This window comes from Lottia gigantea (assembly GCF_000327385.1).
Source record: "Lottia gigantea unplaced genomic scaffold LOTGIsca_30, whole genome shotgun sequence".
Classification (NCBI taxonomy): Eukaryota; Metazoa; Mollusca; class Gastropoda; family Lottiidae; genus Lottia; species Lottia gigantea.
Window position 1 is genome coordinate 822,052 of NW_008708987.1, and position 14,320 is coordinate 836,371.

At 33.8% G+C, this 14,320-nt stretch overlaps 1 protein-coding gene across 1 annotated transcript in view; it reads right to left on the reverse strand.

The window, feature by feature from the left end:
* Nucleotides 1–359: 359 nt before the first annotated feature.
* The window catches only part of LOTGIDRAFT_189716 (hypothetical protein), a 39,674-nt gene continuing 25,713 nt past the window's right edge, over nt 360–14,320 (reverse strand). Inside the window, exons 6-21 of the mRNA XM_009057481.1 lie at nt 13,353–13,434; nt 12,997–13,082; nt 12,619–12,711; nt 12,195–12,425; nt 11,925–12,001; nt 11,258–11,479; nt 11,001–11,046; nt 10,612–10,674; nt 10,070–10,132; nt 9,809–9,886; nt 9,399–9,554; nt 5,050–5,334; nt 4,696–4,749; nt 3,976–4,203; nt 3,523–3,681; nt 360–3,131 (exon numbers count right to left, since the gene is read on the reverse strand). Of these exons, the coding sequence (XP_009055729.1) occupies nt 2,973–3,131; nt 3,523–3,681; nt 3,976–4,203; nt 4,696–4,749; nt 5,050–5,334; nt 9,399–9,554; nt 9,809–9,886; nt 10,070–10,132; nt 10,612–10,674; nt 11,001–11,046; nt 11,258–11,479; nt 11,925–12,001; nt 12,195–12,425; nt 12,619–12,711; nt 12,997–13,082; nt 13,353–13,434 (2,082 nt within the window). The 3' untranslated portion in view covers nt 360–2,972. The remainder of the gene's footprint in view (nt 3,132–3,522; nt 3,682–3,975; nt 4,204–4,695; nt 4,750–5,049; nt 5,335–9,398; nt 9,555–9,808; nt 9,887–10,069; nt 10,133–10,611; nt 10,675–11,000; nt 11,047–11,257; nt 11,480–11,924; nt 12,002–12,194; nt 12,426–12,618; nt 12,712–12,996; nt 13,083–13,352; nt 13,435–14,320) is intronic.

Below are 14,320 nucleotides of genomic sequence, written 5' to 3' on the forward strand. Positions count from 1 at the left end.
TAACGGTTATCAGGGTAACTTGTCTGATATGGCATCTTAAGCCATGCCATTAACTCTCTCTGCATGAGCAGATTGAGGTTTCGGAACACTGAGCGCAGTCGAAGGGCTTGAGGTGTCAGGGGAGTTAGGGCTACCTCAATCAGGGACCCTACGGCAACAATTACAAAAATTATCTTTTGTGTCTCTTGAATTCCTTCAAATATATATAATCCATAGTCCCATGAGAAAACTGAGTATGGGGAGCAAGGAACGATCACATGTTCATTGGGGTGGGGGTTCTTGAAAACTCAATTGCCTGAGGGCCCAGAGTCTGTCCCAATACCCATATCAATGATATTTTGAATATTAGTAACCATGACTACAGGAGGTAAATATTTTATTTCAGTATCTAAATACAGTAGTGACATGATCTCAGGTTTAACAAGTTTTAAATTTTTAACTATTTTACAAGATTTCAGGCTTAAAACCCAAGCAACTGTAGGATACTTTGGATTTATGGGTTCATGGATGACCGATGGTGATCCAAGGCAGTTCCCTTAAAGCTGAATCTGTTGCTAGGCCATTAGGCCAGATTACGTTGACAACAGGACTGGACGATTAGGCCAGTGGTCAGTTTCAGCACCCAGTCTAAATCAAAAGATTCTAACCCATGAACACTTATTTCCCAAAGTATCCATCTAATTAAACCAAGCAAAATCATTAAGAAAATTGACGTATTAAAAATGAAATGACGTTACGTACAGAATATGCTAAATTTTGATTGGCAGAGATTCACGTCTGCTTAAGATTATAAATTTGATCATTTTTTTTTAATATACAATCTACAAAATATCAAAAAAAATCTTCATCAGGTCATTCTACATACAATAACTATAATATAGTGGTTAAACTACAAAAAAAAGGAAAACAAAAATATTGAGAAAAAAAAATATCTGGATCCTAAAAAGTCTAACTCTTGCATCAAAACACATTCTTATCTCTCCAGTTTTGTCGCACAATGGTTTCATTATGGCTCAAAGTGAATATGAAGCATTTTTTGCAAATTTGCAAGGATTATTAGCAATAAATAGAAGCAAAATATCTACCTATGTTAACAAATGGAATAGCTCATCAAGAGCAACGACCTTGACCTCTGTTCAAATTGCGGCAATGACAATCAAGCAAAGCTGATAAATATGCTACATTTTGATTGGATGATGGTTATGAGCCAAAATTAGATGAAAAAGGCTCCTAAAATTGAGTCACTCGTAATAAAAAAGATAGAATAGTCCCCAGGGCATCAGACTTGTACGAGATTGTAAAGCCATTCCGTGTCTGCAGCAAATGATAATTTTAGCGGGGAAATAAACTGAGCAGAAGTCAAGGAGCAATACTTAAACAAACATAATTGGAAGGAATATGTCCACTAAAATTACTAAGTACCATTCAGTGATTATATTCTTCTGATTAAACAAAACATAAAGGAACATCCTATTAATCAAGATTTGGGGTTTCATTACCATCTCGTTTTTTTTAGAACTATGTCAAATGTCCAGTTTCTTCGTCCATCTTTGGCAGTGTCTTTATGGTTTTTCAAGCAATAAATCAATTAATTAAATTATTAAACTGAACACAAAGTCAAACACCGAACAATGTTTCGAGACACTCTGATATGAATATTTAGTATGATAATTGAAAAGGTCACGTTCAAATCCAGAGAAATTTCAATTAATGACATGCTTCAATATCTGTCTACCAGAACCCAATGCTAAATCAATGAAAAATTTCAAATATCTACAAAAAAATACCTCTAATCTCATTGGATGCCAACGCCTATTTTGTTTGATATAAAATTGCAACAATCGCTTTTACTCTGTTCTAAGATTACCTCCGTGTAAAAACTAGCATTGATATGCTTTTTTAAAAAGTTTTCATCTTTAGTTTTTAATCGAATTCCATGTACATCAAAAACCGTATATTTATCATAAATATAAAAACTTTGTCCATTTTTTTATTAATAAACTCCACATCCATTGCATATGAAATTTTTCAAATCATTGGAAATGGAAGACAAAATGTCTCACAAAGTAATAAATTAAGATTACAAAAATAAATTTCTGTAAGCCACATTTCAAGATGGTGGCAAGAAAAGTGATCAACTACGTCAAGAAATCACTCAAAAACTAAAGAATCACTGTAACTTTTTACATCCGACCAAAATGGCCGACTAAAATTAATATATCAAAACGACACTCAAAACATCAACAAGAAAATATTGCTGTAAACTATTCCGCATCCAATAAAAAATTCGGAACATGCGTGTTTAACAAATGAAAAATTAAAAAACGCCAACATGTTATTTTTAAGGTCGACGCTTTCAACATGATGATTGAGAAGAACATAGGTACTGAGGCATGGTGCAGTCATTTTTACGGACAAACGTTAATAAAACTAGACACTTATATACTTTAAAACACTTTAATTTCACAACCAAATATGCCAAAATTTGACATTGACAATGTGAATTGAATAAACAACACATAAAATTTTGGCTTATTTGGTTGCCAATTCAAAACAATTATCAGTATTAATGTAGTCAACGCGAAGATTTTTAAATTTTGAAACAAAAGGGAAATGTGGATTATCTAGGTTCACAAGAAAACACCACTCAAATTATTAATAACTGAACTTTTTTTTTGTCCTTTCGTGATTAATGTGGATTATTATGACTCTTTTCACTAGATGATCTCCCTTGAAAAACGCACTCTTCACCACCTAGAAACCAAAAATAACACTGGTACACAGTTTTTTTTCTGAGAAATGACTTGGGAATGAGGCAGGACTAGTGGTAGCAATTTAAAAACAAGGACCACTAAGGTTGGAACATCTTCTAGTAGAAACCAAGACTGCTGTAAATGGTGTGGCGTTATGGACCTATCATGCCAACTATTTTGCTGTAGCACCAGCCTACATCCTTCCCCTGATGTCTCTGTTTACAAGTCACTCTCTCCATATAATGCCGTAGAGAAAGACATGTAGTCGAGGGCACCAGGTACCGCGTCCCGACCAGAGTAAGGCGCCATTCTTTGAATACAATACTCAGCTTGATCTGGTGGCAATTCCTGACGAAGAATTTGTGCTGTGATGAAGGGCTGAAAAAATGAATAAAAATGTTATCGAAACATTCAATAATAGAAAAAAAAGATCAAGAATTCATATATGGCTGGATTACTAAAATGAAATGAATGGAGTTTAACCTCCTACTCTTCTGCTAATTATGAAGATGGGCAAAGCCATGCAGTGTGCTATGAGGGAAATTTTGCCAGGACAGCGGCATTAGCCTACTTTTTTTACAATTTCCAACAGTTGAGGGATCTTACACGCACAGTCTGTAGCCATGTTTTGCAAATTAGCTTTACTCGAATCTTGAAAAATGAAATAAAATGAAACAGGAGTTTTTTGTCCCACTTTTCTGAAGCTGATTGGGCTCAAGACAACTGAAAATGGCAGACGGAAAGAACAAACTAATGACTGAGAACTGACCTTATCACCAGCCAATATTTTGAAGGAGTGCATGACTTGTTCAGCAGTATCTGTATCGGCCGTTTCTCTAGTCATGAAGTCAATAAAGGCCTCAAAGGTGATGTAACCAGTTCTGTTGGGGTCAACTATGGCCATAATTCTCTGGAAGTCTGCTTCACCCTGAAAATTAAACAAGAAATTTTAGTCCAATGCACTCTACTATTTGCACAGAGATAGGATATGATATTCAGATTGTTTAAGGGAATGTAACGCAGTGGGTAAGAGCGTTTGAATATTTACATCATTTGCTCCGTAACATTGAAGAAATGGTGGCTGTGGGTGCTAATCTTAGCTGGTGTATGAAAATCTGATGACTTAAACACATCAAATTTCCTCATTATTCAAATTAACCCAGATAGATTGGCGAAGTCTGCGAGTTCAGGATTTGGAATCAATTAAAAGTTAATTTCTTACCTGTTTGTCATCCCTGATATTATAACCAAGACTGACGAGACAAGCCTTGAATTCTTTCGGCTCCAATCGACTAGTCTTATTCTTATCAAAATGGCTGAAGGATAGTTTGAATTCGTTCATCTGCTGGGCGGAGATTCCCTTCGAGTCTCGTGTTAAGATCTGGTTCTCTAGTTCGTTAATATTTCTAGCTAAAGCCGTAAGAAGTTGCTCCCATCCGACTCGTAATGTCTGAAAATGAAATTAAAATATTTAGAATAATTGAAATGTTAAACATCCTACTTTTCTGTACCTCATTGGGCAAATGAAGGTTGGACAACACCATGCAGTGTGCAATGACCAAAATTATGCCAGGACAGCAGCATTAGCTTACTCTATTTAATTTCCAACGTTTATAGCCTGTAACACCAGGGCCTTGGTAATTTCCCATTTGAAAGATTTCCATGTCAGCCCATCCAACCTGAATCAAGGTTGAACGAAAATTCAAATTCGACCTATACAGGAACTGAATCCTGGACCATCCGGTTAGCAAACAGAGTGCATTGAGGAGACTTTTCCTTGGAGATCGACACAAATATTCCAATTAAAGATACCATGGTAACAGTGTTACACAGGGTGTATGACACAGGGCCTCTGATTATTGTACTGTTTGGATAACTAGAAATGTCATTTACATTTAGTGTTACAGTGAAATCAATAGTGCAATGAAAATAAACTGCCTACCTCCATGGTGTATTGTGTATATCTGTTTTCAAATATCATAGATTCTTGTACTTCCTGAAAACATTCACAAAATTTTACAGTTAAAGATATATACAGTTATAGGTATACAGTTAAAAGATAGTCTGAAACAGTCATGTAGGGAAAGCAATGTCATGTACAGCCAACAACCTAGTCTGTGAACACAAAGCTATAATCTTAACAGTCTTTCTGTCGAGGGTTTGTTTGGCTGTATTTGCTAGTGTACAATCCAATCAAATCGCTGCATTCTGTGATACAAGAAAGGTGGCTATTGCAGTCAAGGTGTAAGAAGAAGTTCATAAAAGCTTGATATTGTGAAGATACTTTGTCCCTTACCTGATTAATTCTTTCCAGTTCTTCCATATGAGGCCTAAATCCATGACATTCCTTCTCAACATGTTGAATTTCATTCAGATGGTCTTCCAGAGAGCCTTTCATATGAACACCGATGGCGGCAACGAAGTCAAGACGTTTTTCAATCCATTCTCCGACGCTGTTAGCTTTATTAGCGAACTGTCTTCGTAAGGTCTCGTTCTTCTGTTGTCTCATCATTTCTTGTTGTAATGTCTGGTCTCGTTTTGGTACCAACTCTTGCACTTCTCTCCATTTGTTTGCAATATCCTGAAAGCAAATTAAAATGGTCATAGATCCAAATCAAATTGATGCAAAAGGAAAAATATAAGTAAATTCACACAAATGTTTTATATCTTTTAGCTGAAATTTCTTACCCAACAGAATTTCTAATAAAATAATGGGCTTTATTGTTAAATTGGGTATTATTAAAAATTCTAAATATTTTTCCTCTCCAGTTTGGGCAATGTGAAATGAGGGAAATTTTGTCAGGACAGCAGCATTAGACTCTAGCAACCACCATCTTAATTTAAATATTGTTATGACAGCAAGGCCAGTAGTCTTGAAAAATCCTTGGTTTTGCTAGTAAAATAGAGCTAGAAAATCAGGTAGTTTCTATTGTATCAGACCATACTTAAAGTTGATTCCAAAAGGCAGCATGTACAAAAGGAACTACTGTGAACTGAAATATTCTAGTTTACAACAAAAAACATATAAAACAAATGATCAAAAGTTACAATAACACACATATTTACAGATATGTAAATAAAAACAAGGACAACTTTGAAGGATGAAAAATACAAAATGTAAAATGATAATAAAGCATCATTTAGACTGAAAATGGACGAAAAACTATGTAAATGACACCATGAAAAAAACAAACTTTGAAATAAAAAAATGAAGATTGTATCTTACATGTAAATCGTTTATTTTTAGACTAGCGCATCCACATGCATGGCAAATACACATAATATATTCATAGTCGGCCATGTTGGATTGTAAACAGTTATAGAAGTTAATATTAATATAACATGCAGTTAGACCGATCTATATGCCAGTCAATTTCAATGTTAATTTTAGTTCGTTAATTACTAGTATATATCAATCACATTAAAGAGACCAAGGGCCATTTTTCTTGAAAATTATCTAAGATATGATCTATCCAGGTTTTAAGAAATACAGTAATCTGATTGGATAATTAAACTAAATTTAGAATTAAGTTTAGAGATTGACCAATCAGAAGACTGGAATACAAAAATCATTTTATGTTTAGTCTTTGAGAATTAAGCCCTTGTTATTAATTTTATTATGAAATATATATCTTCCTACTGTTCTCAATCTAAGAACTTTGAGTTTATTTCCTATCTTTCTGCAATTGAAATGGAATTTCATATTTTAACCTTTTTTGAAAAATGAAATGGAACAAATTTTGTTTTTGGTTAATGGAGCTTGTTATGCAATGCATTTGGATTCTGTACGTGTCTCTTTAAAATCACATGTTTTAACTAACCCCCAAGGCAATAAGACTGATTGGAAATGATTGATTAAATTATGATTAAGATAAAAAGATTTTCACAAGTTTATTTTAAGCCCTAATGTTAAACAAATATTCTAGTACGTTCCCTCAAGCTCAGATGTCCTTTTTTCATAAAATTTAAATTTTGTTTTCCCTTCAGATATCTATTGAAATGACATAACAACAAAACAAAACAAAGGGGTTGATATATTGTCTTGAATGTCATGAATATTAACTACTAGGCTTCTCAAATATATTGGAGTTTTACATCCTAATCGCAACCTCATACATCGTAAATGAAATCCTTTTCAAGAAATAAACCAAAAGGATTACTTGTGTTATACTTCAAACTATATCAAGTACAAACAATTTTGGTTGCTATTCACCAATTATTATTTTATTAGTAAAAGTTAGAGTATAAAATTAAAAACAGAACCATGCAAAATTGTAATAAAGATTCATCCACAACACAATATTCTACTTAGTGATACATTGTGATATTTCTATTAGTACTAATAATACCAGTAAATATAACTAGCAACAGGTCATAGACTAAAACATACATCAGAGCTGTTATTTTAATACTTTTATAGCCAGATTGTCACAAAGTTTTCAACTTTCTTATTTTTTTTTTTTGTCATGAATATGTAGAAAGTTACAAATGGCATTGAGAATAAGTCACCTTGTTGATAAGTTTACAACCAATGAAGGGAGTCTTATGTCAGTCTTCTCTGTACCATGTGGACTAATGAAGACAGGCAACAGCATAAAGTTTGTAATGAGAGAAATTTTGACAGCAGCATTAGCCTCCTTCTCCTTTTTGACTGTTTAAAATTAACTAGCTCATGACCATAGGCCATTGCCTTTTTCAACATTTTCAGACATGACTGGCAAATACATTTAAAACAACAGCCCTGATTAAGAAATAAAATAATAAAGTGATATGTTAGACACTGGCTAGAATTCTACCATACTAACCTCCTAAACACAGCAAACCATGGAAATTATAATCAGAATTATACATTAGTTTAAAATCACACTGGATAAAATCACTCAAACACTCTAGTAGCTTAGTATGATTGTGAAATTTTTTTATTAAAGTCAGCATCAAACTTGGATATGAAAGCAAGAAATGAGATGAAATTTCAATATCTTTTCTGATCAAAGCAGAAATTGAGTTTTTTGTCATACTTTTGTGTATCTAATTGGGTCACAGCAAGAGAGACATCCATTCATATTGAAGATGGATAACAGTATAGGTTCTTATGGTCCTGTCTGATCTTTCCCAAATTATGAGTACCCATTTACAGCTGGGTTGACTGGAATAATGAGGAAAGATGACTTATTCAGTACCCATTTACAGCTGGGTTGACTGGAATAATGAGGAAAGATGACTTATTCAGTACCCATTTACAGCTGGGTTGACTGGAATAATGAGGAAAGATGACTTATTCAGTACCCATTTACAGCTGGGTTGACTGGAATAATGAGGAAAGATGACTTATTCAGTACCCATTTACAGCTGGGTAGAATGGAATAATGAGGAAAGATGACTTATTCAGTACCCATTTACAGCTGGGTTGACTGGAATAATGAGGAAAGATGACTTATTCAGTACCCATTTACAGCTGGGTTGACTGGAATAATGAGGAAAGATGACTTATTCAGTACCCATTTACAGCTGGGTTGACTGGAGTAATGAGGAAAGATGACTTATTCAGTCCCCATTTACAGCTGGGTTGACTGGAATAATGAGGAAAGATGACTTATTCAGTACCCATATACAGCTGGGTTGACTGGAATAATGAGGAAAGATGACTTATTCAGTACCCATTTACAGCTGGGTTGACTGGAATAATGAGGAAAGATGACTTATTCAGTACCCATTTACAGCTGGGTTGACTGGAATAATGAGGAAAGATGACTTATTCAGTACCCATATACAGCTGGGTTGACTGGAATAATGAGGAAAGATGACTTATTCAGTACCCATATACAGCTGGGTTGACTGGAATAATGAGGAAAGATGACTTATAAAAGCTCACAAGATCTTTAATCGCTGACCGAGATTAGAACCCATCAATACATTTCCACTACCTTTGATTCTAATGGTTTAATAACAGTCCCTCTTGAATAATTTTAGATCCATACCACCACATGACTGTGGGGGATGTTACTGGCAATTATGGGCAAGCTCACCTCCTCAAAGACCTCAAATAAATAGAATTACTCGTAAAATTATAATTTGACAATCAAACTAAGCTACTTGAATTAACTCTGAATGTCATGGAGTATGGAATCAAAATAAAACATTTCAAAATGATGAATGATTGAAAATTGCATAAAAATTGTTAATGGCTGATGGAACAAGACAACAAAAAAAGCATGCGATTTCTTGTTATTTACTAGCTCTTTCCAGTAGTGAAACTATAAATATTCTGATGCTTGAAGCACTATAAATCTAATAATGCTTATTCCACCCCAAACATAAAGCTGTGTACAAATTTTCAAATAGAAATAGTAAGAAACTTACACCAATTACAATAAGGTAAAAATTTCAATTCTTTTTCAATTCTGTTTTAAGTTCACACAATTCAAGATATTTTTTTTCATTTTGTCATTAATTTTGGAAAATTTTCAAAATACTTTCATTTTCTCCATGTCAAATTTGTTAATAATAATCAAAAGATTTTGATAATAGGATTGGTGTAAGATCCATTATATAATATAAACAAGCAAATTCAAAACCCTTCTCCTAATAAAAAATTCAATAAAAAAAAGATGTAAAAATAAAATGAAAGTAGAGAAGGGTACGTACCTGGGCGTGTAAAGTGGTGTAAGGATTGTCTGGGGGGGTCATATTATATTGCTGGGCTAAACGTTGGACGTCCTGTACTAGGGTAATAATAGTAGTATATTCCTTATCAGCCTCACCCAGAGTTGATTTAAATGTGTCGTGGGCTGAGATCAAACCCTGAAATTATAAATAACAATTGAAATGAAATGGACAAAAAAACGAGACAAATTTGTCAGAGCCTGTAGCACACCGGACTTGAATTTACTTTCCAAACAAATGCATAATCAATGTTCAATGTCAGCCCCTCAAACCTTCATCACTGACACAGTAAAAACGGTAAGCAAGCATCTAACTCACTGGGCAACTGCAGCTCCCTGCTTGAGGAAGGCAGATGTCTACCAATAAAAAATCTACAATGGAAATAAACATACCTGGACTTCTTCTGTAGTATGAACAATAAACATATCCAATAGATCTTCTTTAGCTCCATCCATCCAGTTGTTGAATGGCTGAAAAATTTGTAATAAAATTCTTTAAAACCCGAGATGGTATTGACTTTAAAGAGAAGTATCACCTACTACTAATACTTGTTGATTGTTGAAACATTGCGTACAATAAAACAGGAGTTATCTAATCATCATAAATATCTGTAGAAATTATTTCAGGAATTTAAATAATTCAAAAAGACTTACTGCTGCTCTCTTGGCAAATTCAAGATGGAGATGATCAATTCTTTCTAAGATCTTCTCAGCTTCCTGCAATCGAACAAAATTAAATATTATTATCATTTATGTCTTTTATATTGCTGATGACATATTACTGAGTTTCCTCATTCCAAAAGTCACATAAAACTACTCCTGACACTTGGGGAGCAACTCAAGGTCTTGGAATGCAAAATATTTCAGAAACCTCTCTTTTTTACTCTTTAAACTCCAAGGAAGTGAGTGTCTTAATTTTCTTTAAAGTCAGCAGACCTCGCCACAGACTGGTAAACCCTCACAATCTCCATGTCAAAGCTTCTCCGCTCGTGTACCAAGCATCAGAGAGTATTGAGTAGATATTATGTCTCATCAATACCAATCTCCAGACATTGAGATGCTATAAGATTTTAACCCAAAGCACCTAATTACAGGTGTTACAGAAGTTAGAGTCTTCAATTAAAAGTGAGAAATTTTGAAAAGGATTTGAACCCACAGTACCTAAAGAAAAATAATGATAATATAGCAAAACTTACTTCAAGACCTTCTCGTCTTCTCTGTGTTGATTGACCTAATCTATCCCATTGATCACAGATTGTCTGGAAATATAAACAATGTTATCAGAAAATGACTTGGGAAGTATATATCTCTTGTTTTCATAACATAAAGACATACCAATATTCTATAAATCACGATAGAATAGATACGATATGATAGTTTAATGGACATATCGTGTTATAAAGAGATTCTATTCTTTAATCATGGCACCTGTTTAGTCTAACTGATGAATATATAAACTTGGGGCCTGTAAAACAGACTATTTATTTTGTATGGCCTTATTGACCAAGTTTGAGACGTTTAACATTTATGTTCATTCTAAGAGGTAGTATTCCTTTAAAACCCGTTAAATAATCATCACACCTACCTGACATCTTGTGTTAACCCTATTAACATCATGGTAATCTAGGGCACTGAAATAAAAAGGGTTAAAATTAATGAATATCAAGGAGTATTACAGATTACCAGTATAATTTACACTTGTTTTAAAAGGGTTAAGGGTATATTATGTTTTATTAAATCTGCACTCAGTGTTCAAAGGGTTAAGGGTATATGATGTTTCTATTTCATTGCATTGACACTCACTGTTGAAAGGGTTAAGAAACCTAGTCTAAATAAACTTACTTCAATTCTTGGGCAATGGCTGCAATTTGCTCAACACGATCTTGATGGGCAGCTAAATCACTCTCGAAAGCTTCATGTTTCTTTTTCATAGCTTTTAATTCATTTAATCTACATTTCTTAAAATCTCTGCTTTCTAACATCTCTTCCTTTCCAACGGCCCATTCCTCATGAATTTCACATTTATGACGGAATTTCTGGGCCAAATGGTCGAGTCTTTCAAGTCTGCAAAAAAACAGATAATATTATTAATTACAAATGGCTATTTCAGTACCTCCTTCATGGACAAAGTCTTTAACGTCTGCAAGATTTTAGCCTTTCTGCAAATTATAAACAATTGAGATCTGAATTTGATGCCCTTGAAACCATAATTTTCCCAACCTCAACCCTAAATGTATAGATTAATGCAAATCTTTAAAGCCACTTTCAAAACTGAGTATACTGTACATCAATGCTGAGTATCCTAATGATTCACCAACTTTTAGCTACACACAGCATTAGGTTAAGTTATATAAAAATATAAACAAGCGAAACAATTCCAGTTACCAAAAATCTCATTCAAAACATGACAAAATTTGGAGTAACAATTGTAAAGTAGTGGACTCCTAAAACGAGAAGTGCCATCCGGTGTTTTCTTATTTTTGAGCTAAATCTTAATGTAAAACATTACCTTTGAAGTTCTGATAGAAGCCATTCTTCAAAACCCTTTTCAGCTGATTCCAAGCCTTTCCATGCATCAGCAATATCCTAGAAAAACGAACGAAATAAGGTTTAGGTACCCCATGAAACTGAAGGCAAAATTATAAACTGAGCTATTCCACTGCCACAGAGAGAAGAAAGTAGTGATTTTCACACATGCAAAAGTTGTTAAATCCCCTGTGTTATTTCTTTTGTTGCTGAATCAAATGTTAAAATGGAAATAATATCCGATTTTACTTACCGAAACCAATTTTCCTTCCGTTGGTATGTAAGCAGGTCTGTTACTAAGTCGTAGTCTAGTTTGTAAGGTATTAAAATTATTTTCTAATTTAGCTTTATCTTCCAACTTGGGTGGTTTATGTTTTCGTCTATAATCGCGAAATTCTTCTAGTTTATGTTGTGTTCCTGGAAGGGTGTTGTCTGTTACACGATTTTCTAGCCATGGCTTGGTTTTCTTGATCCAGGCTAAAAGCTGAAATAGGGGAAAAAGGTGGCTTTAGTAATAAATAAATTATTGAAATACCAAAATCAGTAACAAAAATTTTATGAAACGTTTTTTTTGTGCCATATTTTTCTTCAACTGATTGGGCTAATAATAAAGGATAAAACCTATCAAGAAAGCTTGTTAAATAATAAAAGCTACGTATCTAAATGAGTCTACTTACATCACTAGCGAGCTTTTCATATTCTTCCATCAATCTCTCGTTTTCTTGATTAATTTTCAGAACTTTACAGATTCTATTAGCTGCTGTTTCAGCCTGAAAAATTTTGGGGAAAAATTAAAGAGAAAATAACATTTTGACAGCCTGCAACAATCCAGTATTTTTTTGGGCCATGCCTCCCCCCCCCCCCTCTCAGGCCTGTGAATGTCTTATTTTGAAGTGAAAATTAAGCTTTCCAAATGCTCACAATTCATCTCAGGCCATTTGAAACCCTCAGGGCTTTAGTCCTCATCTCGGAGAGGCCTCTCTTTTTTACCATTTAACCTAAATTCTAGAATATTACAGCAGATCCCAAAATGTATTTCAAATATAAAACATTACCTGCTGAGCTCCTGAGAAGGCATGATAATACGATGATACGTAGGCCATAACTGATCTCTCATCAGGCTTGGCAGAGTTCACCATATCTATAAGGGAAAAAATGAAATGAATGCAGTTTATCGTCCTTCTTTTCTGCACCTTATGGAACTAATGAAGAAAGTAAAATTGTCCTCTGTAAAAACAAATTTTGAAGACATAATGTGTGCTTATGTTTATATTTTTATCAAGACAAAAACATTTTAAGACTAAAAGTACTATTTTGAGGCTGCTATTCCAATTCTCATAAAAATAATAGAAAAAATTCAAAGAACTTTTTACTTTGCTAAGACAAAAGATGTTAATAAATGAATACAAACCTTCAGGGTCTAACATTCTTGGGATATCCAGATATTTCTCAGCAATATCAAAGGCTGTGTTCAAATTCTCTAATGGATTCTCCTACAAAAAAATGGTTTTGCTCATAAGAAGTTGCCTGGATTGTAGATTTTGTTTGATTCATGAGACATACAGTAAATGATATTGAAGTTGGTAGAAGGAAATCTTTACAATGTCTTCTGGAATTCAGTTAGTTCAAAAGAGAAATGATCCTCCATTGGATAGATTGGTAAATTATCAATATACACCATTAAAATTTCATTACTTTTTTCTTTTTTAGGTTCTTCGAAACTAAATGTACCTATTTGATCTTTGGTTTGACAAAGCATTTAGAAAGAACTTACACAAATTTGAGCTCGGTTTTTTCAAAGTAAAATATTTATCTTACATATCAGAACATTGTAAAGATTATACAAAAACTAAATTTGATCAACTATGTTTGATCTAGCAGCCGTACAGTGAACATCTAATAGGTATTCCTACATTTCACTCAATACTGGAATTTGGCATAGGGTAGACATTACATAGACTTTCAGGCTATTTCAGAACACGGCTCATCACCTATTTGGGTAGCCTATGCAGCAAATCTTTATAAAGGTTCAAATCTACATGTATTTCATCTTTCTGAGCACTACGAACAATAACCCAAGACAAAACCAATATCTTCTCTTCCAAATGGGAAGGAAAAAATATATTTAAATTGGTATTTAGAAATTCTACGTTGCTTCATTCCCATCTAAAGACTGGGAAAGCCATTCCTCTATAAATCTAAAACTAGGAGGTTTTCTAATACATTTGTCAGTCAACTATATTTATGCAAATTCCAGAGTTTAAAGGTTAAACTGATTGTCACATCCAATGCCACTGGGTTATCAAATCCCTCACTCCGGTCTCACACAGTTTATAATGGCTTCAGTGCATAAATATGGTTGACCAACTTTAACTTATC